At 40.7% G+C, this 25,148-nt stretch overlaps 1 protein-coding gene across 1 annotated transcript in view; it reads right to left on the bottom strand.

Annotated features, from left to right (window-relative positions):
- Positions 1 to 25,148, bottom strand: part of ADAMTS9 (ADAM metallopeptidase with thrombospondin type 1 motif 9) — a 170,651-nt gene that overhangs the window by 116,113 nt on the left and 29,390 nt on the right. Inside the window, exons 5-12 of the mRNA XM_030867641.2 lie at positions 24,009 to 24,092; positions 23,793 to 23,908; positions 22,777 to 22,817; positions 22,543 to 22,648; positions 17,611 to 17,757; positions 15,969 to 16,110; positions 13,903 to 14,007; positions 7,873 to 8,018 (exon numbers count right to left, since the gene is read on the bottom strand). Of these exons, the coding sequence (XP_030723501.1) occupies positions 7,873 to 8,018; positions 13,903 to 14,007; positions 15,969 to 16,110; positions 17,611 to 17,757; positions 22,543 to 22,648; positions 22,777 to 22,817; positions 23,793 to 23,908; positions 24,009 to 24,092 (887 nt within the window). The remainder of the gene's footprint in view (positions 1 to 7,872; positions 8,019 to 13,902; positions 14,008 to 15,968; positions 16,111 to 17,610; positions 17,758 to 22,542; positions 22,649 to 22,776; positions 22,818 to 23,792; positions 23,909 to 24,008; positions 24,093 to 25,148) is intronic.

Raw genomic sequence — 25,148 nt, 5'->3', positions numbered from 1 at the left:
TTTACAAATAAGATAGAATAAGATGTGCTCATATTTTGACTAACTTAACAGGAGAGAGTGTAAAGGTTTCATTAACTTTCGTGTGACAAGAGTATGGAGGACGCCTTGCAAAGCATCACAATGCAAATTTAATCTCAGCATGCAGCCCCGTTCATGGATTTTCCAGATGTGACCCAGAGAGTATATTAAACAACCCATCTCCCGGCAGTCAACAGCTTGCCAAGTGCATCACAGAGACGGGAAGATCACAGAATCGGAGGAAATTGGACTCACTCACAGTCCAGGGCTGGAGGAGCTCGGATACCAGAGCTACTCGGATACCACAGGTACCACAGTTGAGGGCACCTCTCAAACTGAAAGATTTCTACCTTTTCTCTTTAGAATGAATCTTTCAGAGTAATTTGGACCGTAAGAAGTGTTTTTTTTTTTTTTGTTTTGGTTTGTTTTTTTTTGCTTTGTTTTGTTAACAGGGCTTGGGGAAGGGAAATATATCCATGACTATAAAATACAGAATGAGGGGCAGTCTAGCTGAGCCCGTGAAGCTCTAGAGTTGCATCTGGCTTCTTATCTTGGCCCCACCCTCACTGTATGACCTTAGACAGAGTTCTTAGTCTCCCAGAGCTTCAGTTTTCCTCTTCTCTAAAATGAGTGCACACAGCAAATGCCTAAAAATGTTAGTGACTATGATGTTACATGTCAGCACAACCCAACCTAATCCCATCCGATTCAGCGGTTTCTTTGTTTTGAGTACCAAATCCGAGCTATGACGTGTGCACCGTGAGGCAGGTCTCAGTGGTACTGCAGAGTGCCTGAGTCTCAGGAAGGGCTGCCTGGCCATGATGCCGTCATAAACATGTTCCATCCACCAAAGATTTGTAGAGGGAGGTAAGAGCATGGGCTTTGCAGTTACAAGCTGGGCAACCTTGTGTAGGTTACCTGGTCTCCGCAAGCTTCATTCTGCACATGTAAACAGAGATGATGCTGTGCACCTGAAAGGCTTGTTATAAACAAGGAGCTCAGCAAGGAGTCTCATAACTAACTATTCATTGTTATTATGAAGAAGACTGCATCTAGGGATGCAAAACGGCTCAAAACCCAACAGTATCTATGTCTGATCATTTCCCCATTAGGCCCATATGATTTATATCTGCCTTATGTGCTTGACTCGCCCATATTCACTCATATCTTGCCCAAGGGGAGGGTAGCTGAGGTACTTTTGTATCAAGGGATGGAAGGTTCAGAGAAGTTAAGGACTTTGCCCAAGGTAACACAGCTAATAAAAGAAAAGAGACAGGACTGGAATTCAAGCTTCCCAGGTTCTCCCACTGTGCTCTTCCTGCTTTATTCTCCAGGAACTATGGTCCAGAGTCCTGTCTTTTTCTTTTTTGGTGCCATTTAGAGATACAGCCTTGGTTTTCTGGATACCAAGTTCTTCTCTCAGTACCAAAGCACCCCAGTCTCATGCATAAAATATCACTGATGACACATGAATAACTCGGGCTCCTAACGCTGTAAAACCTGTTTTTCCTTCTACAAAGAAGACCCCTTCAATTTTTTCCTCAAATTGAAATGATCTCTGTGGAATCTTTTTAAATCCCAACAAACAATGGATCCATCAGATCATTTACCTGTTGTCTGAAAGTAACTCATATTTCTTTCCCTTTGAAAATAAATTTTTTTCAGTGATTTTTTTTTCTTTCGGTTCTCTTATATAAGAAGTGTTTTCTGACTCTTGAAATTGATCAAGAGCAGCAGTTCCTCGGGCAGCAAAGAGTTAACATTTGCAGGTGGCTTCCTGATTCACATGGTAACAGAATCCACCTTTACTTGCTTTGACCACTATCAAATGTCAAAGAGCATTTTGTGACTTATTTCTATAAATGACATTAAAAAAAAAAAAGAACACACAGAAAACACTCCATGTAAAAGGCAATATTGCCAAAGGTTATAGATACAGATTCTGGAAACAGGATTTGAATCCCAGCCCTGCCTCTTAACCATGGTGCAATCGTAGGTAAATCGCTCAGTGTTGCTAAGCCTCAGTTTCCCTACCCGTAAAAGAAAGATGATGCTAATATCTACTTCAAGGGCTGAGTGAGGATTAATGGGTTAATAGATTCAAAGCACTTGAACGAGGCCAGCCATACAGTAAATGTTTAGCTATTACAAGGGTCTGTAAACTACAGCCTGTGGGCCAAATCCAGCCTACTACCTGTTTTTACATGGCCAGTGAGATAAGAATAGTTTTTACATTCTAAAAAAATTTAGAAATAAATAAAAAGAATATTTTGAGACACAAGAATTATATGAAATTCAAATTTCCCTGTTCATAAATAAGAGTTCTATTGGAACACAGTTACACCCACTCTATACGTATTATCTACGCATGTTTTCCACTATATCAGCAAAGTTGAATAGCAAGGACAGCCATCCTATGGTCCACAAAAACTAAGATATTTATTATCTGACCCTTTACGGAAAAAGTTTGCTGACCCCTGAGTAGTCTAGTGTACAGGGCACCATGTCACTTTGCAACTTCAGTCACTGACTCTGCATAGCCATCCGCTGCGGTAGGTAGTAGCATCCTTGTTTCTGAACCCTTGCTTGAACTGGGCTCAGAAATGTTAAGTAACCTGGCAAGGTCACATGCATCTAAGTGAGACATACTGGCTGAGAGACCAAGGCAGGTCTCCCTGACCCAAAGCCCACAGTCTGGCCTCTCTCCCACGCTGGCCTCTCTTCAGACAGGTCTCTTTTCCATTTCAAAACTGATTCTATGACTTTATTTGCTTTTTATGGAAAGGCAAATGATATTTTATGAATAAGCATAAATTTGTCCTTTAGAAATATATGGCTTTTTTAATATCCTAGACAACAGGATCTCTGCTTGATTTCCATGTCCTGTGTAATGAGGAGGGCTTTACCCAACGGAGCTTACGTTTCAGCATGGAGAAATTCATGTTTTAATTTAATCATTTAGCTGGATGGAAGTTTTTTCCCCATATAGGCAAATACTGAAAATTATAGGAAATGTAGCTTTAAAAATAATACTAATCACATTTTCTAACTATTAAGATCCTTTTAAAATAATGCTTGTCAAATAGGGATGGAAAGGACTTAAGGAAATTGCTGATTAATTTCTATGAAAGTAACTATATTCAGCACAGGCAAGCTGAATCATATATGCAAAGAAAATTCACGATGCCGCATGGCCAAAGCTAGGACAGAATTTTTGCCAAGATCATGGCAGGTGCATTCTACTCTCAAGGAAAGCTAAACTTTGGTCTGCAAATGGGTTTGAAAAGAAATCTCAACATCTATGTTTACTTACGATGAATTACAGTTAGCACAAGGAAGAAATTTCTAATGATACAACAGGCGGCCTGAGAAGGTAGTGTATTTTCTATATTTGGAGGGTTTTAAGAAGGGGTCTAATGACCGATTACGGAGAATGCTGAAAGAATATTCAAGGATTAGATGGGGTGGGCCAGGGAGCCATACTAGCGATCGTTAATAATTCTGCCAAACGGGGCAGTCTATGGGACTGGATATCTCTATTCATTCATTAGTTAATGGCTCTCCCACAGCAACCAATTCTCAGTATTTCAAAAGACAGATCCTTCTTGCCTTATGACGGGGTTACGCCCTGTTAAACCCATTGTAATTTGAAAATATCTTAAGTCGAAAATTCACTTAATGCACTTAACTTACTGGACATCCTAGCTTGGCCTAGCCTACCTTTAATATGCTCAAAACACTCAGGTTAGGCTACAGTTGGGCAAAATCATCTAACACAAAGCTTATTTTATAATAAAGTATTGACTGTCTCTTATAATGTATTGAAGACTATACTGAAAGTAAACAACAGAAGGGTTATCCGGGTACAGAATGGTTCTAAGTGTATTAGTTGTTTACCCTCATGATCGTGTGGCTGACTGGGAGGTGCAGTGGCCACCGCTGCCCAACATCAAAGAGCATCGTACCGCGTATCACTAGCCTGACCAAAGATCAAAATGCAAAATCTGAAGCACTCTTTCTACCGAATGCGAATTGCTTTTGCACCGCTGTAAAGAAATCTTAAGTCTAACCATCATAAGTTGGGGACCATCTATAAAATTCATCCAACTCAGCGCTCAAAAAAACTTTGCTGCCATTCTTTACACCCAAATGAGAGACTGGTTTTCTTACATGAAACAAACATATGTTTATTCTCTTTTATGGAAGATTTCATAAGCAGTTGCTACGCTTAAAGCCTAAGTGGGAAACATTTAGTTCACAAATCCTGTCTTTTCTCAAATCTATGAGTTTATTATTATTCTTTAATTTAACCTATCTCCTAATTTAAAAGCAAAAGAGAAGCACGGGAAGAAGGAAATACTTTGCCTTCCCTAAAGAACTCGTGTGATTTTTTTATGGACTATAACAATTCTATAAACCATTTTGTTCCAGCTACCAGGAAGCTCAGAGCCAAATTTAGAGCACAAAACAACAAGTATATGGGCCAATGGCCTGGTAATGCATCGTCTATTTCCAGCGCTTTGTCTTGTTTTGGTACTCCAAGTTATGTTTTTGGTCATTCTGATTTTAAATTTTATTCTATTACATGTTTCTTATAGATCAGGTGACCACATAATTGTTTAATTCAGGACACTTTGAGAATTGAAAGGGGAGCTATCAATAACTTCTCCAGGACAACAGATGTAAACTGGGACCATCCTTACACACCAGAACATATGCTTATCTTATATGTAGGGTGTTAGTCAAAAATGGGATTAAAAAAATAAAGCATTTAAAGATAAAACATTAGGGCTCCATTCTCATGATGGTGAACCAGTTTGGACCAACAACTTTTTTGGGATATGAAATTAGAAAGGAGATGCTTTCTAAAGCTTGCTCATCAAGTATAGCACGATCCCATGCACATGGCAAGGCTGCTTCTCTTTTTTAGCTTTCATGCTTTCAAGGAAAATAAAAAACCTAAAACTATAGCTTAAAGTATGCAGATGCTAAATAAATACATTTTTGAATCACATGAATACAGTGAAAACGTAAGAACAACCCAGTGTTCTCAATAAAGGTATACCTTGGATTCTGAAAATGGAGATCTTCATTATAGTCTAAGGGCTCCGCAAACTGAGAAGAGCATTTTGCCAGCAGTGGGGGTGGGGCTGGGAGGGGCTGCATTCTCGGAAACTTCCTGAGAATCAGGACAGCAACCACTTCCACATTCTACATAATGAACCATTTGCTCTGCGAATTTCTCTGAACAAGCTCTTAAACTGATTTGGACCTGACTTTCCCTTTTCAGTGTCCCCTTCCCTTGTCTAATTGACTCCCCCAGTGCCATTATAACCTTGGTTTAAAGAGGCAGACTCCTTCCTTAGTTCCCAGGGACATCCCGAAGTGCAAATAACTTGGAGGAGTTTTAATGAAATGATGTCAGTGCTGACACTCAACTAGGTGGATTGTATTATTTTAAAACCTCCCATAGCAAACAGCCAGGACAAGGACCTCTAATTGAAGTCTTTAATGATCGGTTCCTAACTTCTGAATGAGAGGATCTTTGCTTCACTTTGAAGCTCAAGATCTTTTCCTGCTGAGATCTTTACACTGGGTGATTTTCTTTGTCTGCTCCATTCCAATTATGCAGTGATTTATCTCTTTCCACTTTCCACACTGCTTTTAGAATTATTCTAAGACTATTAAAAGAAACAAAAAACACCCCCCCACACTTCTTTTGAATGGAATATTCTTGAGTCAAAATGTTAAAAGTACCTACTGTTTGCAATATCCACACTACCATGATAATAATAGCTCACTATAATAATCATGATTTGGTTCAATGTAGCCACCCAAGAGTTTTTAAGTTTTAAAAAAATTCATCATATCTGCTGCTAGCTTAAAATGTTTTATTTTAAAACTTCAACAGTACAAGCAGCTAGGATATATAACTGATTTTAACAAGTAAGCTGTGGAACAATAATATATAGGATGACCCTTATTTTATATTCTTTAATATTTATTTCATATAATACATATTACATCTATAATCTCTTTTAAAAGTTTGAAATAACACACAACAAATTATTTTTTAGTGGTTATTTCTTGTGGGGGAGTATTGGGGGTAAGAATAATAATGGCAGTAAGGTTTTTTTTCTGTGTTTTTTTTGCGGTACGCTGGCCTCTCACTGCTGTGGCCCCTCCCATTGCGGAGCACAGGCTCCGGACGCGCAGGCTCAGCGGCCATGGCTCACGGGCCCAGCCGCTCGGCAGCACGTGGGATCCTCCCGGACCGCGGCATGAACCCGCGCCCCCTGCATCAGCAGGCGGACGCTCAACCACTGCGCCACCAGGGAAGCCCCGGCAGTAAGTTTTTATATGATATACTTGTGTATCTGAATTTTTTGAAACCATCTACTATATTTATATTATTATTTTAAAAACTAAGTATAGACACTATGGAAAAATCTAACCTAACGTGTATTAGTTTATATCCATAGCTACAGTGTTACTTTTACAGACCAGAGCCTATGTCTTATAGCTCTTTACTTGTCCTTAGAGATTAATATTACGTGGATATGAAATAATGTTGGACTGTGAACAAAAATAAATTAAAATAAACTGATCATCATCTGTGCTTTGGACTATACAGATTATTTATTTAGACCAGGGCTTGCAAGAGCAGGCTAAAGCTATGTCCTTTTTGGTATACACAATTCATATTCTCCTCATAAAAAATTGGAAGCACCCCACCCTTGGTCTGCAGTACTCTACAGTACAACCTAGTCTACTGCACAAGCCTACTTTGCTCCTTTACCTGCTTGCTTCTCTCTACAAGCCAGTCTGCTATCCTTAGTGCAGGCTGTTAAAAATAAATGAGTACTGCTGAGCCAAATCCTTTTATAAAACCCCAACGCAGCTGGTTCTTAAAAATGGTTGTGAGTTTGCACATCTAAAAACGAATCTGGGAAGACCTCTTGGGCCACATAGGTTCAATGGCAATAATATCATGTATTATTTTCTATCCCTTTAAACTTTATGCATCTTATATCCACATAAAATTTGATGTCATTACTTATAATGAAGTTAGCAACTTTTTAAATCCACTTATAAATAGCCTCTCCCCAAACACATGTCTATCGTGATAAGATGCTGGGAAAGAAGCCTGTGGGCTTTATTTGAGCGTGTAAGTTTCAACAAGGTTCTACCGGTAGGGAGCACAGGCTCCGGACGCGCAGGCTCAGCGGCCATGGCTCACGGGCCCAGCCGCTCCGCGGCATGTGGGATCTTCCCAGACTGGGGCACGAACCCGTGTCCCCTGCATCGGCAGGCAGACTCTCAACCACTGCGCCACCAGGGAAGCCCTACTTTACTTTTGATTCAAAAGTAAACCCTGACTTAGGGCTCCAGGTCCCTTGGGGTTCACTCATGCCGCCTTGGGGGTCTCTGTGCCCTTTTCAGCATTTCAGTAGCTAACTGGAAAGGATACATTTATCTACAATCTGGAAGGAAATGTCCGATTTCTTTGTTTCCTCATGAAAATCACTTGTTCACTTTATTAGTGTGCTATCCCAAGCTCTGGGCGGGGGGTGGGGCAGGCAGTGAGATATACCTGACTGTCAAAATTGTTGACCAACCAACACAAAGCATCTACCATTTAAGAAACAAAACTTTTAATAATAAAGAGTCACAGGAGAAAAATACTAATACAGAGAGATAGAGCTTAGATAACATTGGTCTGGGCAGCTCTAGATGTCCACCCACTGTCTAATTTGGAAAGAGCTCTTTACTTGCCTCCAGCTAAATTACTCCCTTTAGGAATTTTTCACCCCTGCTACCCCAATAATAAGAGTGACGAGTTCTAGGACTTACTCTGGTCTGTTGCACTCTCGAACAGCTGTTTTGATACCCCCTCCACATGTTCTTGAGCAGGTTCCAAAGTGACTCCAACTTCCCCAGGATCCATCAGTCACAGGGACCTCCATTTCTTTGGGAACACAAAATCCAAACTTGCAGTGCTGTATTTAATAAGGGGAACAGTGAGGGAGAGCTCGGTGCTTGAGATATTGTAGGACCCGCTGTCCTTTTAAATACACCATACGTTCATTGTTTTCCATGTGCTGGTTTGAAATGCTACAATTTCATCATCTACGTGAGTCATGGAAACGGGAGGGAGTTTAATCTCGGGCTTAGTGGTTTTAGGCTGTGTCTTCATTTACCACTGGCTTGAATAAAACTGCCCAATGAGTGGCTGGCTCCAGGCTGTTAGGGTAAGTCCCATGGCCAGCCTAGAAGCACTCAATTAGTCTTCTTGGAAAAATGAGGCGTGGAAATGGGCTGTCTACTGGTTGTAGACAGGGCCGAAATGAGTTATTGGATTTACATAGTGCATCTCCATTAACAAGGCCTAGAGATGTTGTGAGCCTGGTGAAATACAATGCTTTACTGCTCCTCACAGATTTGAAAACCAATTTTAATTAAATGGGAGAGGGAAAAAAAAGCTAGTTACATGATCCCTATAAACTCACTCTAGCAGGGCACACAGGATGAGACTAAAGCAAAAATGGACACACTACAGAGAGCCCTAAACTTTATTGCTTTTTGGTTACTAATGGTTTCTGATTCTGCAGCCTAGAGCAGGAAGAAGGCCATGATGCTTAAAGCAAAACAAAGTAAAACTCCTCAGCAGGACAAGTGAGTGGAGAAGCCCGTTTCAACCCTCTGCCATTGTTGGGGTGTGAGGCCCCGACACAAAGCCGAGGTCAATGAGCAATGGACAAAGGAAGAGGGGCAGCAGTGGCAGCAGGAGGGTGACGCCCTGCTGCTCGCTCAGATCTCTGAAGCGGAGCTGGTGGTGGCCACTGTGATTTATCCACAGGGAGGACACAGGCACGGAGTTTAGAAGCAGAGTAGCCTGGAGGCCAGGCGGTGGGGAAAGGGAACAGATAAGAGGCTGGTGAAGCCTCAGTCAATGGCCAGTCCCAGCAAAGGTCTGGCGAACAATTATTTTAAAGAGTGCAGTTAGGCTTTCTCTCTTCTGCCCTGCCTTCTCCCTTGTAATTACCCTCCTGAGTATCTGAGGACACATTCCTTTTCCTGGGCTGTTTGGCTGAGGTTTAAAAGGTTCGGCATCCAAAGAATCCTGGGCAACTCTGCACCCAGGAAATGAGGGCAGAGGTGACCGCATCACTCCCTGAGATCATTTTATAGCTGTCTTTACAGCGGTCTTGAACATTTCTTGGAATATATGCACAGAAAATCAATGAGAGGCAGCTTGGTCTAGAGCGCCACTATCCAATAAGAATGTAACATGCGTCACATATGTAATTTAAAAAATTCTAGCAGCCACATTAAAACAAGTAAAAAGAACACTGAAAGTAACTTTAATATATTTTATTTAGCTCAGAATGTCTAAGACATTACTGTGTCTCCATGCAATCAACATAAAATTATAAATAAGATTTTTTCCCACACTTTCTTTTCCATGCTAGATTTTTAACACCTGGTGTGTATTTTCATTTTAGCACATTTCAGTTCAGACTGACATTTCAAGTGCTCGCCAGTCATGGGTAGCTAGTAGCTGCCATATCGGACAGAGCAGGTCTTAAGGGGACAAAGCTTTGCAGGCAAACAGTCTGGTGGTGTGGGATGGCCATTCTACAAACCAACTGTGACCTCGGGTGAATCACTGAACTCTACTTCCATAGCTGAAAAATGGGGACCTACCTGCCAAAGTTGTTTTGAGTATAACATGAGACAATGTATGGAAAGCACCTAGTACACAGCTGAGCACATAGGAGACCCAACTTGAACAAGGTCTGTAATAATAAGAGCAAATATTTACATAGCACTTAACATTTGCCAGGCATTGTTCTAAGCGCTATGTCCTCACAGCACACTATGAAATAGGTACTACTATTACCCCCATTTCTACAGAAAAGAAAATGGAGGCACAGGGAGGTTGATGTCAAACATCTGGTAAGGGGCTGAGCTGATAATGAAACACAGACAATCTGGCTCCAGAGTGCATACTCTCAGCTGTGACACATGCTGCCTCTCAACTGTGAGCAAATGGGAACAACTGTTGACATCTAAATAAAGACTGAAATTTAAAAGCAGATTAATGAGATGGTTAGGTAAGGCTGACACTCCAATGTGTCTACCCAATATCCATTCTCTCCTTCATCCTTATTAATAGAATCTATATTTCCCTGGATTCTTGTATAGATAGGAATGCTCAAAGAGATGGCAGCAGAATTCATTGGGTCAGATTCCTGGGAAGGTCCTTTTGCCCCTTTGTTCCTTGCCCTTTGGCTTCATTCTGCCCAGGACTCAGAGTTGATGGCTGGAGCTATAGCAGCAATTTTGTGACTTTGAGGATGGTGGCCATTTCCATATGATTGTAGAGCAGAAAGAAATTAGGAACCTGGGTCTCTGATGATTTTGTAGACCTACCATAATAGCTCCATGACCTGCCTACCTCTGACTAGTTTTTTGTGTGTGTGTCAGAAAATGAGCCAACTTGCTTACATTACTACAATTTGGTCTGACCCGAACAAAAATCCTAACTAATAAACAATTGAGGTCACAGCTGATGCCCAAACTCAGCCATCAAATCTTGACGCCAGGTACACATTTTATAAATTCTACACACTAAGGAGAACGCTCCTATGACTAGTCATGGACTTTCATAATGAAATTTGTCTGTAAATACATTTTTTTCCTCATGTCACTTCAGTCTTCAATCTGTTGGCCTCTCTATTCTATAGACTCTACCTCCACACAAGAATAATCTTCAAAGTGACCATAATTCTCATTAAGCATTACCATAAACCAGAGAAGAATAAGGGCATAGGTTAAGCAGAGTGTTGCCATTCAGCACTGGATTCAAATGTCCTCATAGGGTCCCATTTTAAAAGAAAACCTAATTAAAAATTCACCTGCAAATTAAACATTTCTTACTGATACGACCACTGGCAGGGGTTCACAGGGGAGGGAGAACCTCAGAGGAAAAGGGGAAGAACCTGAGGTGACAGAGGCTGGACATGGGGACTGTTTGGCGAATATGTATCAAGATAATCTATTTTACCAGGAATTTCAACAAACAATAATTATATACTGGAAAAGCCATTACATCATAACAAAGCACTAGGGGCTACTGGAGCCAGAGCCGAAATATATAGTCAGCCTTTCCTCAAAGTGCTCAAAACCATTTAAATGATATTTTACATAAATGTTCTTTCTGAGATTGGAAGAACAATTTGGAGGTCAATTTTGTCCCAAGGAGGCTTAAAACACAAGAGTTTCAAATCTCAGATTTACAAACAGGGTTAAAATGAAAATGTTAATGGACTTAAGAAGAGAATGGAGAAAATAAAAGGACATGAGAGAGCCATTTATCAAAATAACATTGTGTCAGCAACCCAAGACAGATTACTGCTGAGGGAGCAGGGCAGAGAGAAGAGAAAGAAAAAAGAAAAAATTAACCCAGCAGCAAACGGATATAGAATTTACTAGAGAAAAGGATAAGGTTTTACTGCCAATTCTATGAAAACAAAAGCGAAATGGAAAAACACAAAGAACGTCTATGCCAACATATTTACCATCTTATTTGTAAAGTGCATAAATGTTCTTCTGGGGAATAAACAAATGAACATCCACATCTTTAATATAAGTTGCTAGACTTAGCCGCTTTTCTAAAACAAACTAAAAATGTACCTATCATGTTCTCCACATAGCTGCTTCTCTGACGGTGTTCCGAATCTGCCTTTTGGAATGCCTTGATGTCTCTTGCTTTTGCTGAACAAAAGCATACAAGGGAGATGTTTTCTGAAAGAGCTCCCCAATTATTTCCCCATTTGTCAGGTATAAGATTACCATGCAATCTCTTATTTTCTGTTTCTGTTACAAAAACAGAAGACTAGAAGAAGACACAACAGACATCTTCCCAGGTTCTGTGCTCCACGATTGACTGGGATACCATAGTACTACATGGAGTGTGGTAGCCTGTACATGACTATTTTACTAAATACAATTCATTTCATCATACAATTGAAAGCTCTACTTTGTTATGGTTTTTCCAGCAGTAACATGTGTCAGAAATAGACATAGTAGGTGGGTGCATCAGATTGACTAAGAACCATGACATAATACCAGTGATTTTTTTGAGCTCAGACAGACTCCATTTAAATATATAGTTGGCTGGCTCCAACTCAAGCCAACTAGCCAAGTTGTCAACTAGATACCATGTCTATTGTCACCTCCCACCAACTGAGAGCAGCTATAGGGGTCACTGTGTTTAGAAGGACTCTGAGGCCACATCTTCATTTATGAAGAAAGAGTGAATGCTTGATGGCTGCCATGGAAACCCGAGAACCATATCCCCACTCAAACCTGTGATCCTCTGGCCATCAGAACTTTGAGTTAGATGTTTTGCAAAATGTGAAAGGTTCACTATGGCCAAGGAGATATATTTCTTCTTAATCTAATGAAAGGTGCAGTGCAGAAACTGTTATGCCTGTGTCCTTAGGCTGTTTTCTCAGGCAGCTCCTGGAGAAAGCCGTATTCTCAATTGCTAAGGTCCTAGCCATCGAGAAGTGAGACCAGAGCTGATGGAGTATCCAAGCTAAATCAAGTGAAAAATCATCTTCATTATAATTTTATAAAACCACCCTAATAAAATTTAAAAAATAAAAAAAACACTCTGAGAAGTGACTAGATAAGCCACTCGTTCTCCTATTTGACCATGGAAACTTAAAGAGCTCAGTGAGCTTGAGTTATGGACACTCCTATGGACCCTGCAGCTCCGTCAGACAAAGAAAGCAAAGGAGAGAATTGGGAAGGGAGTGGGTAGGGTGTGTGAGGACTCTGCCCTGAATGAGCTGAATGACCTTGGGCAAGTCACTTCTCTTTTCTGTTTCCTATCTATAAAACTGGGGAAGGGACGGTTAAGTTCCTCATCTCTGAGGACCCCATGTTTCCATGGAAACACTCTGGGGGCCACTGATTCCACAAGGCAAAGTAGAAGAACAGAAAATGAGATGAGAACAAAATATTAAAAGTGAGTAAAGTTGACAATGAGAGAAGAAAGGAAAAAACTTATGTAAGGATAACATGAGACTCAGATATAGTACAGGGATTACCTCATAGGTAAGTGAACATCATTTTTTGTATGGATTAAAAAAATCAGGTTTATATCTAAAACTTTTTGTAACCAAAGCCTTAACATACTACCTTTTTTTTTTTTTAGATGGACACCAGGTGCAAAAGGTTGCAATAATCATATTCCTAGTTGCTGGGACATTGTTATCATTGGGTTGTACAAGCAGCAGATTTTGTTTGGTTATTAACCAATAAGTAGGAGCCATTATGACCAACTCAGAATGTGGATTTGGATGTATCTCAGGTGGCATCACAGTGCCTTAAAGGGGTCAATACAGGCTGGGAAAAGCCTTGTACCCAAGTAGTGAGCACAGTAAGTCTTCCCGTACTTCCGTAATTTTAAGATGTTCCACCAGCTTAATAACGGCCTTCCAGTGCCACCCCAAAAGAAAGAGGAAGAGAGAGAAAGAGAGAGAGAGAGAGAGAAAGAAATGTTACCCCACATTAAATGTACGCATAAACTGAAAAGCACATTGGGATTTAAAAAACATTAAAATGAGAAAAAGTATGTCTTAAAATCGAGGCAATAATGATAGCTATGTCCCTCGTGTCAGTATTACGCTATAAGGTAAGTCTGCACAACTTTCAACAGTAAAGTTGAACCTCCTGCCTCAAAAAAGTATTATGCATGCTGAAATATGCTACATTAACTTATGTTCTAAACAATGGTGACTGAGCCTACAGCCCAAATCTTGCCCATGTCTGCCCCAAGACAGAAGGACGGATCGGGGCGTTACTTGCCTTTCCAGGCTCACACTCGGTCCCATCAGCCCAGGGCGTGTGCTGAGTCCGGCAGCCTTTGTGCGCTCCATCCACGTTATTGCACCAGAGCCGTCTACACTGCATCTGCGCAATTCAGTTGAATGACAATTCAGTGACGATGTGATTAGACGATATCAAGCAAGGCAATGGTTGCTTTCAACTAACATTTTGCCAATGATGTAGAGCGTAGGTTAGAAAGGGATTTTTTTCTTGGTATGATAAATGATAAAATATTCCAACGGATAGAGAGAGCAGCCCAGGAGACAAATTTCTATGCCTGGGAGGACTTGCCGGGGTGTCAAAGGGGAACTACTGTGCAACAGAAACATACGAGATGTCATATGGTCCTAGTAACATCTCCCCATATTACAAATAAGGAAACTGAACCTGGCAAAGAGTAAAGTATCACACTGGAAATATGTGATGTGAGTTTAGGTTTGCAATGAGCTGCGACTGGAGAGTGGGTTTTGAGTTACGTTGTGATTAGAGTTAACGTTTGGCTTGATGCTAAAACTGGTGTTTTTTCCTACTAAGCATATATTATCATGGTCATATTATGACTCTTTTCGAGGGCTTTCAGGGGTTGTCAGAGGAAAGAAGGGACAAAATATCATGAAATATTTCAGGTATATAAAAAGTATGAACAATAACATAACGGATACCTGTGTGTCCACCACCCAAAGAAAGAAAGAAGACTTCACAGGCTCAGCTGAATGCCATGCACACTCATTCTCAAACCCAATCCCTTCCCCCTCTTCCCACAGGTGACCACGGTCCTAGTGATGCTCACCATCTCATCATTCCCACTGCTTTTACTACAAATGTATAAATATCTATCAATAATATAGAGCATTTCAGCTTTAAGCAAACAATGCTGTTAGATATTTCAGAATATATGGATACATCCTACAACTTCCTGTTTTCCCCCTCTACACACTATGTTTTTTGAGTTATCCAAGTTGACATATTTAGCTCTATTTCAGGCATAGTTTTTAAAGATAATTTTTCCCCTGATGATGAAAATAAACAATATTCATAGTAGAAAAATTCAGAAGCTACTATTTTTTAATAGAAAAAAAGCTTTAAATGATCCAGTCTTTCCTGAAGCTTTTTTCCCCCTTTTACATTGAGAACCTACTCTGTAAAATAATTGTTTATCCTGTTATTTTAATTTAAAACTATAGCTAGAGCATGTTCCCTTGTAGAGTTACTTTTCAATTTTTGTATAATATTGCAGTAAATGGAGATACTATAGTTTGCTTAACCTTTCCATTCTTGGGCATGTGCATTACTCTGCATGTTTGCTAGCATGAGTAACAGAGAAACAAATATAATCATAGATACATTTTACAGAAAAATTTGGTTACTTCCATGGAATCACTGTACCTGCCATGCTATCTCTGAACCACTCCCAGCAAAATAAACAAACAAATACACAAAAGAATAGAATGGGGCATCCCAGAGAAGCACAGTTCTGCTGATATGCCTCCTGATAACCACTGGATCAAATCACTGGTCCAAATGTCCATGACACATACATCAAAGTATCACACACTTGCCAGCTGAGCTACCACCAGAAACAGTTTCAAGCCCCAGGTGGTCATAGGCCACAGCTTCGACAAGCTAAACCAGGGAAACAGGTCTGTCTCATGAATTCCTTAATCTAGAAGAGCGCCTATAATAAAAGTCATCTGGACGAGGCAGTGGGAAGAAAAGGAGACAAGGAGGGAAAAGGGCTGAGCTCTGTCATTACGAGCTTTGCAACCTTGTCCCCTCTGAGCCGCACTTACCACTTATAAAATGAAAATGGTAATGGCATCTGCCTTTTGGGCTGAGAGTGAAATGAGAAAGTTCAGGGAAAGCCCACATGCAACACCGAGCACTATTACTGTCTATCGCCATCATCACTATTACTATCATCATTAATAGTCAATGGACCACTCAATGAGTGGTTTATGTTAAGAGTGAGAATCCAATGGAAAACTATGAATTCAAAAATGTCCAGAATCTATTTATGAGGGTAGAAACGGCCCCCAGATACTTACCATATATGGGCACACCTGAGAACCTGGTCCAAAAATCAATTCACATTGTTTATTCACGTTGTAAAGGAGGCCTGGCAGTTGGAGAGGCAAAGGATAGGGTCTGGATTCAGGTTCGTTAAGCAGACACTCGCCGTAACCAGTGCTGTGGAAAGCAGAAAAACAAAGATGGTGAGGGCAGTGGATAAGATATGGCTGTCAAACGCTCCAGATGACAGTGAAGGCCATTCTGTCATTTTAATGGTACAGAAGATGGTTCCTTTTTTTGTATTTGTTTTATTCATTTCATCCAAACTTGAGTCCAGAAGCTGAAGTTCTATTTTCAGTGCATACTTGTTTGTGGAACCACCGGCTGTGAATACAACATAACCAGGAGGAAATATGTAGCTGTTCCAGAATTTATCACCTTTCGGGGCAATTACCTATTTATTTATTTATTTTGCGGTACGCGGGCCTCTCACTGTTGTGGCCTCTCCCATTGCGGAGCACAGGCTCCGGACGCGCAGGCTCAGCGGCCATGGCTCATGGGCCCAGCCGTTCCGTGACATATGGGATCTTCCCGGACCGGGGCATGAACCCGTGTCCCCTGCATAGGCAGGCGGACTCTCAACCACTGCACCACCAGGGAAGCCCACCTATTTATTTTTTGACGTCTTCTCCAATAGAGTAAAGTGTCTTAGGGGTAAAAATAGTGCCTTTTTCACCCAAGCATGGGGCCCTGTCCATTACAACAAGTGTTTAGTAAATATTTGCTGATTTGCTTAGTGTTATAATAAGAAACACTTTAGATCATCTGGTTAAAAAACCCACACATACTCACACTCTCTCTCTCTCTCTCTCTCTCACACACACACACACACACACACACACACACAAAACCCCCAGCAACCTGCCAGTTCTTCCATGTTTCTGCAAACACCTCTTCTGGAAAATTCACACCCGGTGAGTTCTGATTAACAAAACCCCCTCTTCCCTGTGGCTGGGGAAACATATACCCAGTGACCTTGGGACAATCACTTAACCTTTTGTACATCTGGGAGAGAAGAGCAATAAACCTGTTACACAAGGATGTTGTATAATGTAACTGGATCCTTGAGCAGCCTGGTGGGAAGCTTAAAAAAGCAACAAGAAAAGAGAGGAGAAAGAGTCAAGGAGATAGAGAAAGAGAGAGACAGAGAGAGAATGTTCTCAATTCGACAATATGGAGGTCTGTGCAATTTTCATCCACCCATGTAACGTTCTTTGGGGGCGTCTCACTTCCCCACCCCTTTCCGACACCGAATTACTAAGTTAGAAGCACATAAATATTTGTGGCCTTCCTTCATCATGTCACCATATTCATGGTCCCTTCCCCAAGCCCTGCAGAGATTTCACAGCTTTACCAACAATGAAGCAACATTTACATATTCTCTTTAAGATCCCAACCTTTTCTTTGAGCTCAGTCTGTAATCTTCTAAATTCTGGTGAGGACATGAACTACACAGATGTCAGAGAGTATTTTTCTTTTCCCTCCTCCCAGGAATGTCAACAAAAATAACAACTCAAAAGAATGCTTGACTCTACATTTTCTTTCCCACAATTAGTTCACTGCATGGAGGCCAGATACTAGCATGAAGGCTGTGCTCAAAGAAAGTTCGACTCTTACTCTAAAAATTCAGTGATGTATTTTCGGCTACACTTTGACCACATCCAGGGGTTGGTGTAGAAGTTCAGTGTTGGGGCCATGACATGCTGGGGACTCTTAACTGCTTCTTCTTTGCACTTATTGTTGTCATCATGAGGCATGTTGAACCTAAGGCCAAGGAGACAATGATATAAAAAAGTCAATAAACACTAAGGGATAGAGCTGTTATAATCGCATTGAGAACGCATCTTAGAGAAAACATTCAACTGACTACTGCATTATGGATAAGAACCTGAGTCCTGGTGAGCAGAACAAAACCTACTAGAGGATTAAAGGCAGGGAGTAGAATAAAACATACTTCTGACCCAACGGAATACAAAGTGCCTTCAATGTAAAAAAAAAAAAAAAAAAAGTGAATTGGGCCACTATTTGGTTTAGCTGTACTTCTTGGAATTGCAGAGGCTCTGCATGTGCTGTAGTTGGTGCTAGAATACAGTAGTTGGAATTCCTAATAAGCTGCTGAAGGCCAGTTTATAGAGTCAAGAACTTGGCAGGTTATGATAACACTGTGCACATAAAGAGTCAGTCAACTGTCAAAAGTTGAAGTCAAAAGCTTCCTAATGAGAGGCTCAGGGTGGGTCTTGGCATCTCTTCTTCTTTGGGTCAGGCTGACAGATGCTAAAACCCTGCAAGTATACCGTCATAGAGGCATGCAAAGTTCGTGCACAATAAAACCCATTAAGAAAAACTGCAAGCATGGAAACGAGAGGCACGCCGATCCAGTTGGCTTAACCCAGAGATGGCAAATAGTTTCATGCTTCATGCCAATTACAATTGATCGGTACCAGCTTCCTGAAAATCTGGGCACAAAAGTATTCTTAAACTAATCCAGGTTCTGCCCAAGAAAAGGCTGTGATGGAGTGCCAACATCCTCTTGGGTCTGGGAGGGAACTCGGCAGCGGCATTAACACATATTTGCCATTCTTGGCTTAGAGAGAGGAAGTGGGGAAAAAAATGACAGGAAGCATTTCTCAATCCAGAAACATCAGTTCTATGACCCACATGCCCTTCTCAGTAAGATAATTATCCATTGGGTAACAAGCTCACAGGGGCTGTCCTCTGGATGACTATTCCGAATCACAAAATTGATGTATATGATTAATTTGGCATTTAGGGAGGAATTCCCCTCACTAGTTCACCTTGAGTTACAAAAACAAGGGAGTCAGAAAGAAGTATGTAGGCTTGCTTCATATAACAATAAAAGCTGGAATAAAAGTCTGTGAAGTCCATACCAGTAATTTCTCTTGTCTGATTTCCTTTTTCTTTTAAAAATTTGGCCCCCTCTATAATTGCCAGATGGGAAATGTAAGACGGGAAAACTCCAACTGTCTTGGTTGAGCTTAATAGTAATAAACGCTTAAGAGGCTATTTTCTTAAAGGAATGACTGCCCAGGTTTCCAAATCCCAGCTGCAGAGTCAGTGTAATACCTCCATCAACAAACCTAATACAAGCAAAGTTTTCAAATCTTCCTTGTTTGTTTCTCTCTGGTGCAAAGGAGCTAGTGTTTATTCCCCACGCCACCATGACTTGATAAAATACAGTTTATTTCACCGTGTAAACAGAAAACTTTTTTTTTTTTCATTCAAATGTTAGGCACGTTTGCTCATAGCAGGGGTGGTGTAACAACTATTCATTGAGCACTTACTAAAAAATAATTACCACGACTTTTTTAGCATTCACAATGCTCCAGCTGGTGTGTTAAATGCATTCGATGCTTTATTTCATTTAATTTTATTTAATTTTACTTGATTTCATTTAATTTAAAATTATTTTATTTATTAATTTTATTTGACCCAATGAATAGTGTGCTATTACTATCCACATTTTACAGAAAAGGAAACTGAGTTGTAGAGAGGTTTAACTACCAATATTTGATCAAGGTCACATGGTTACTAAGGGAGCTGGGATTGGAGTCTACTTCAGACTGATTCTAAAACCTCCTGTTTGGGAATACATACAAACTACATTCTCTCCTATGAGGCAAGTTGCGGAAGATTTGTCAGAAACACTGTGTAAGGATTTCTGTATTCAGTAGAGACTCAATTACCTCTCGAATTCTTCCTGATTCTTAGATTCTGGGTGTCTATGAAGCTGGTACGAGAAGCCAGGAGCTATTTGTGAGCATACAATGACGCTCAACGGATACAAGGTCAGTTGCTTTTTCCTCCCAACAGCTCTTGGGTTTTATATTATCAGAAAGTCATGACTGTAACAACTTAACATTTAATTTTGAAAAAGTTCATTAGAAAATCTGCTACAGAGTACGGTAGCAAATTTTTTTTAAAAAGGATTTTTACTTTTTTTAAAATATGAACAAAGCTATCTCAAAGAGACAAGGCGCCAAAAGAAAAATAATTCATTAACAGGCTAGCAGTATACTTTCTGTTTAAGCCACAACTCACAGCATTCACCAATTATTTCATTTCTTGCTTCCTGACACTTTTGAGATGAGGGGTATATGTATTGTTTCCATCTTATAGGAAGGGAAACAGCATATATTTTCCTCAAGTCAAAGGGAATGTTAGAACAATTCCATCCAGAACTTGGGTATCTGGCTGCCTGCTGACTCTGCCTTAGAACTGGTACTCCAACATCATATGCTCCTACGCCAGCATTAGCTACTACGCTTTGGGTAGTTTAATATCTCTAAGTCAAACACAGGGACACAATGGTATCTACCTTGTGGGGATTATAAAGATTAAGGGAAATAACGTAAATGAAAGCTCCTAGAACAATGTCAACAACATGGTTTTTGCAGGGGGAGATGTTTGTTAACTGTGAATTGAGACTTCTCTATAGCTTAAAATATTTTGGTTTTGCTACTCAAAATTCCTACTTTCCTTAAAATGTCAATTTTATAAACTGGCTATCTAAAAGGGGTTTATAAACTCTTTTGGGGAAAGGAATTAACAGGAAATTAATTGTATTTCTTTAACCAGTATATTCTTGTTAGCCATATTTTGGGGGGAAATGTTAATCTGTTAATCACACAGGGACTTCCCTGGTGGTGCAGAGGTTAAAAATCTGCCTGCCAATGCAGGGGACACAGGCTCGATCCCTGGTCCGGGAAGATCCCAAATGCTGTGGAGCAACTAAGCCTGTGCACCACAACTTCTGAGCCTGCACTCTACAACCCGCGTGCTGCAATTACTGAGCCCGCGTGCTGCAAGTGCTGAAGCCTGCGCACCTAGAACCCTGCTCCGCAGCAAGAGAAGCCACTGCAGTGAGAAGCCCGCGCACCGCAACGAAGAGTAGCCCCCGCTCTCCACAACTAGAGAAAGCCCGCGTGCAGCAACGAAGACCCAAAGCAGCCAAAAGAAAAGAAAAGAAAAGAAAAGAAAAAAAATCACACAAACTCTTGCCCTTTGAATACATTTCTATCTCTGGAACTTTCCCCATTCCATTCTCTGGGGGCCACCCTATTCCTCACTGTGAAATCTACACCTCCTATTTATATGTCTCACATAATTTACCAGATTTCTTGTAGAACAAACAAATGAAAATCCCCCAAAGATTCTGTTAAAATAAGTTTGGGGAAACTGAGTTAAACGAAATCAACACTTGAATACAGGACTTGTCAGAGCCTTTACTTCATGCCATTTGGCCTTGGCATTCCAAGCATGGCTAGACTAGGAAAAAATTTTTTAAATCACTGGATTACAAAACTCTATTTTTCCCCCATGGACCATTCTCTTGGAATCAGTGTTAGAGCCCTGTACTTTGGGAAATGCTGGTGAAATGAATAGTTTTCAAACCTAGTTCCAAGAAATCCTTGAGTTTCATGAAGATGTTTCAGAAATCAAAGGACAGAGAGGCAGCTGACTAAGCAGGACTCTGATCTGCCACAAGGGCTTAACTGAAAGTCATGCCTCTTTTATTCTCTAAACATTGGGCATCTGACGATATTTCCTTTGGAGAAAAAAAAAGGGGTGTGCTCTTAAAATATGCTGGAAAATATATGCATTATACGTGGAGCTGGATTAGACATACCTCTATATATGCATCTTGCTTTACGCCTATTATACGACACTGCACATAAAGTGCCTTAAAAAAACATTTGGTGCATGAAAAAGCTTGCTCAATAGATGATGTTATCTCTAAATAAAGTTAACATCTGACATGCAGATTGATACACAGCTGTATTATACTAAGGACATCTTTTGAGAAAATTATTTCAAAAGGATATAGTATGAGTAATTTAATCATTCTAGAAAGAAAAGAAGGCAGATCAAAACCCAGAATAATTTTGAATAAATGTATACTCTTTTGCCCCATGTTCTAACCAGGCTGTGGCTCTAAAGAACAAAAAGGAAAAGCCAATTTTATAACGACCAGACACTTAGTGAACATAATTAGGAAATAGTTTCTTCTCTGTATCTTTGTTCATTTTTTCCCCTAAAAGAGGGATAGCTCTGTTCCAGAGGCTAATATCTAAAGGACAACCTTAGATATAACTAAAATCAGGAATGATCTGGGTTTGGGAAAATCGTGTGGACCACAGCAATGTTGGAGGATCCTACTAAACAAAGATGCTGTGTCAGGTAAGTTCTCTGCGCTGATACACCCTCTGCTTCAGTGGAAGGGGTAGAAAGGCCCCCTTTTTTCCACTTTGCAGTAGGAAAGGAGCATATTAGACCTTGCCTAGACAACTTGTACAGTTAAACCAAAGAGATGCATGAGCTACGGCTGAAGAGGGTGCACTGTATTTATTTAGCTTCCCAAAGTCAAAGTAATTTCTGCCAGCTACATTCCAAGCTTTTCAACCCTGCAAACTCAACTATGATTCAAGAAGCATCTTACACCCTCTAAAGTCAAGTGAATGCTCACTGATGTGAAGGAACATAAGTTTCAGGTCACTACAAATTAAATGAAAATATGGAGAAGAAACGTACACATGGCCCAGTTCATGGGCTATTGTAAAAGCTGTACTCAATCCACTGTCTTCACTGATAGAGCAGCTTCTGTAGGGATCACAAATGGTTCCCAGTTCAGCCAGACCTATTAGAAGGGAAAAAAAAAAAAAAAAAAAAAACCCACAAGGATTTACTTTAAAAAGCATTTGTGGCTTGGAAGAAAAACATGTCATAAACTGTTGTAGCCAGAGAGGATACGCACAGTGGACTCACCTAAGGTATCACATTTGTCATGAGCTCTGCAGATATCCTGTCTGAAAGCAAAGCAGACTTAGGGTCTTGACACCAAAGAGTAAATGTCAATACAAGCAAACACTTTAGAATCTTCCAGGTATTCACAACATCACCACTTTAGGGGGGCGGGGGGGGGAGGGTACTGGTTTTACAAAAAGCAGACTAACAGAGTCAGGGATTTGCAACTCAAAAAAGTTTAGGAATCACTGGTTTACAGATTAAAAGCTACACTGAGAGGTCTCCTTCTGCCACAGGGGTAGCCAAGGGCAAGTGAAAACCTTTCCGTCCAGGATTTTTCCTCATACCTTGAAGCAAGTGATTCTAGTTTCTGAAGAACATTCTGAGAAGGCTCTAAATGCCTTTCATTTAAGTGGATCTAAGAGGAAGTGTTTGTGACCATATCAAAGGTGACCGATGGGAGACACACTAGGCCAGCAGACCTCTTCGCTGCCCTGCACAGCATTTTAAATATTTTTGAGCTAGAAGCTACCATTTAAAAATTGGGAGATCTCACATTTTCCAAAAGAAGTATCCTTATTTCTGGTTTCTTACAGAATCACAAAAGCTGGCAACACTGGACTTATATCCTGCATGGTAACGAGCTCAGTGGGAATGGCAGCTGCCCGCTCTACACAGGTGTTTACTTTCAGACCTGCCTAACACGTTTATTGCCTACTTGGCGGCGATGGGGGTTATTCTGCCCTCCTCCACCACACACCCTCAGACGGCATGTGGCAACGTCTGGACAACACTTTTGGTTGTGACAGTTAAGAGGGGGGAGAGTTACCGGGCAGTAGTAGGCAGAGACCAAGGACGCTGCTCAGCATCCTGCAGGGCACAGGGCAGTCCCCACAGCATAGAATTATCTGATCCGAAATGTCAATAGTGCTGAGGCTGAAAAACCCCGGGCTAGGGGCTGGCTACCAGGAATATATGACCCCATCCCATCAACGTGACCAGAAACTAAACGACTGGAGGAACAGACATCCATATACCTCGTTACAAGAACTGCTGTATCATGCTGGATTCCACCTGGATGGTTCTTTGAATGCTGCCACTGGCAAAAGTTTTTTAATGTTGTCTGGGCATTAAAAGATATGGAAGGTCCTTCCTAAATACAGAAAAGAATTATGGTTGGTCCGTTGCACCAATACCAATTAGATATGCCATTTCGGATACAGAGAGAAGAAAGAAGAAAAAAACTTTATTACCTGTTCATTATGAATCACAACTAAGTTCACAATTACAATATTAATTAAATTTCCAATACTTGGGTCTTTATAGATAGAGGCTACCTGCAACCGAGATAAATTTTTCAAAGTTAATTGTGAACTCCGTGTAAGCAATAAGCAATTCACTTCTTATGCTGGGCTCCACCTCTTTTTATGGTTCATGCAACATATGCATTTTGGAGCTGTGAATTTTCATTCAGTCAACAAACATTTCTTAAAAGTCTCTTTGTAAAATTCATAGACGGCAGCTTTAGACAGTAATGAATGCAAACAACTTTAAATTTCAAGGTGTTTTCCAAGGAAACTGCATTGCCATGTAACTTAGCAGTTCTTTGTGCCAAAACACTGGATATTAACTTTTGATCAAGCTTTTTCATCCCAGTTGAAGCTGGATTGCCATTTATGGCATCTCACATGGACCACATACTTGCTAATACTGCTGTTGTACCAACCATTTGTGTTCTCCACAACTGGTAACCTGTTTTTTTTTTTTTTTTGGTTTGTTTTCATTATTATTGTTAATTACGAGAGCTAACATCCATTGAATGCTTACTGTGGACTAGATCCTTGCTGAAAACTGCACAGCAACATTCTGGGCTAGGTGTGACTATAATCTTTGCTCAACAAATGAGGAAACTGAGGCTCAGAGAAGTTAAGCAACTTGTCCAAGACTAAACAGCCAGCAGTGAGTAGCAGAGCCAGAATTCTCAGCCAAGGTCCATTTGACACTGAGGCCATGCTTGTCGTCAAAATCCTTAACAGGTCTGAATATATGGGTTAGAAATGGAGTTGAGTCTATGCAAGGCCTGACTAGGTTTTCCTTTCCCTCCTCCAGGACAGGAGAGGGCTGGGGCACATGGGACTGAGCTTGAGGAAGGGGGGTCAGGGAGAGTGGGGAGGGGAGGCAGGTGGGGTAAGGGTTGGGGAACACAGTAGGGGGTGGTTCACAGCAGTGCAGGGAAACACAAAGAGAACCACAGGCCACGGAGAAGGAAGGAGAAATTTTAAGTCAGTGATCCCCAACGGCTGCTTTTCATATTCATTGGGGGAATTTAATACAAGCGGATTCCCATTCAAATAAACTAGAATCAATCTATTAATAGGAAGGCTCTGCTGAGG

This window comes from Globicephala melas, chromosome 11, assembly GCF_963455315.2.
Source record: "Globicephala melas chromosome 11, mGloMel1.2, whole genome shotgun sequence".
NCBI lineage: Eukaryota > Metazoa > Chordata > Mammalia > Artiodactyla > Delphinidae > Globicephala > Globicephala melas.
Note: the sequence above shows the minus strand (reverse complement) of the source record. Positions and strands in the feature narration are given on the sequence as shown.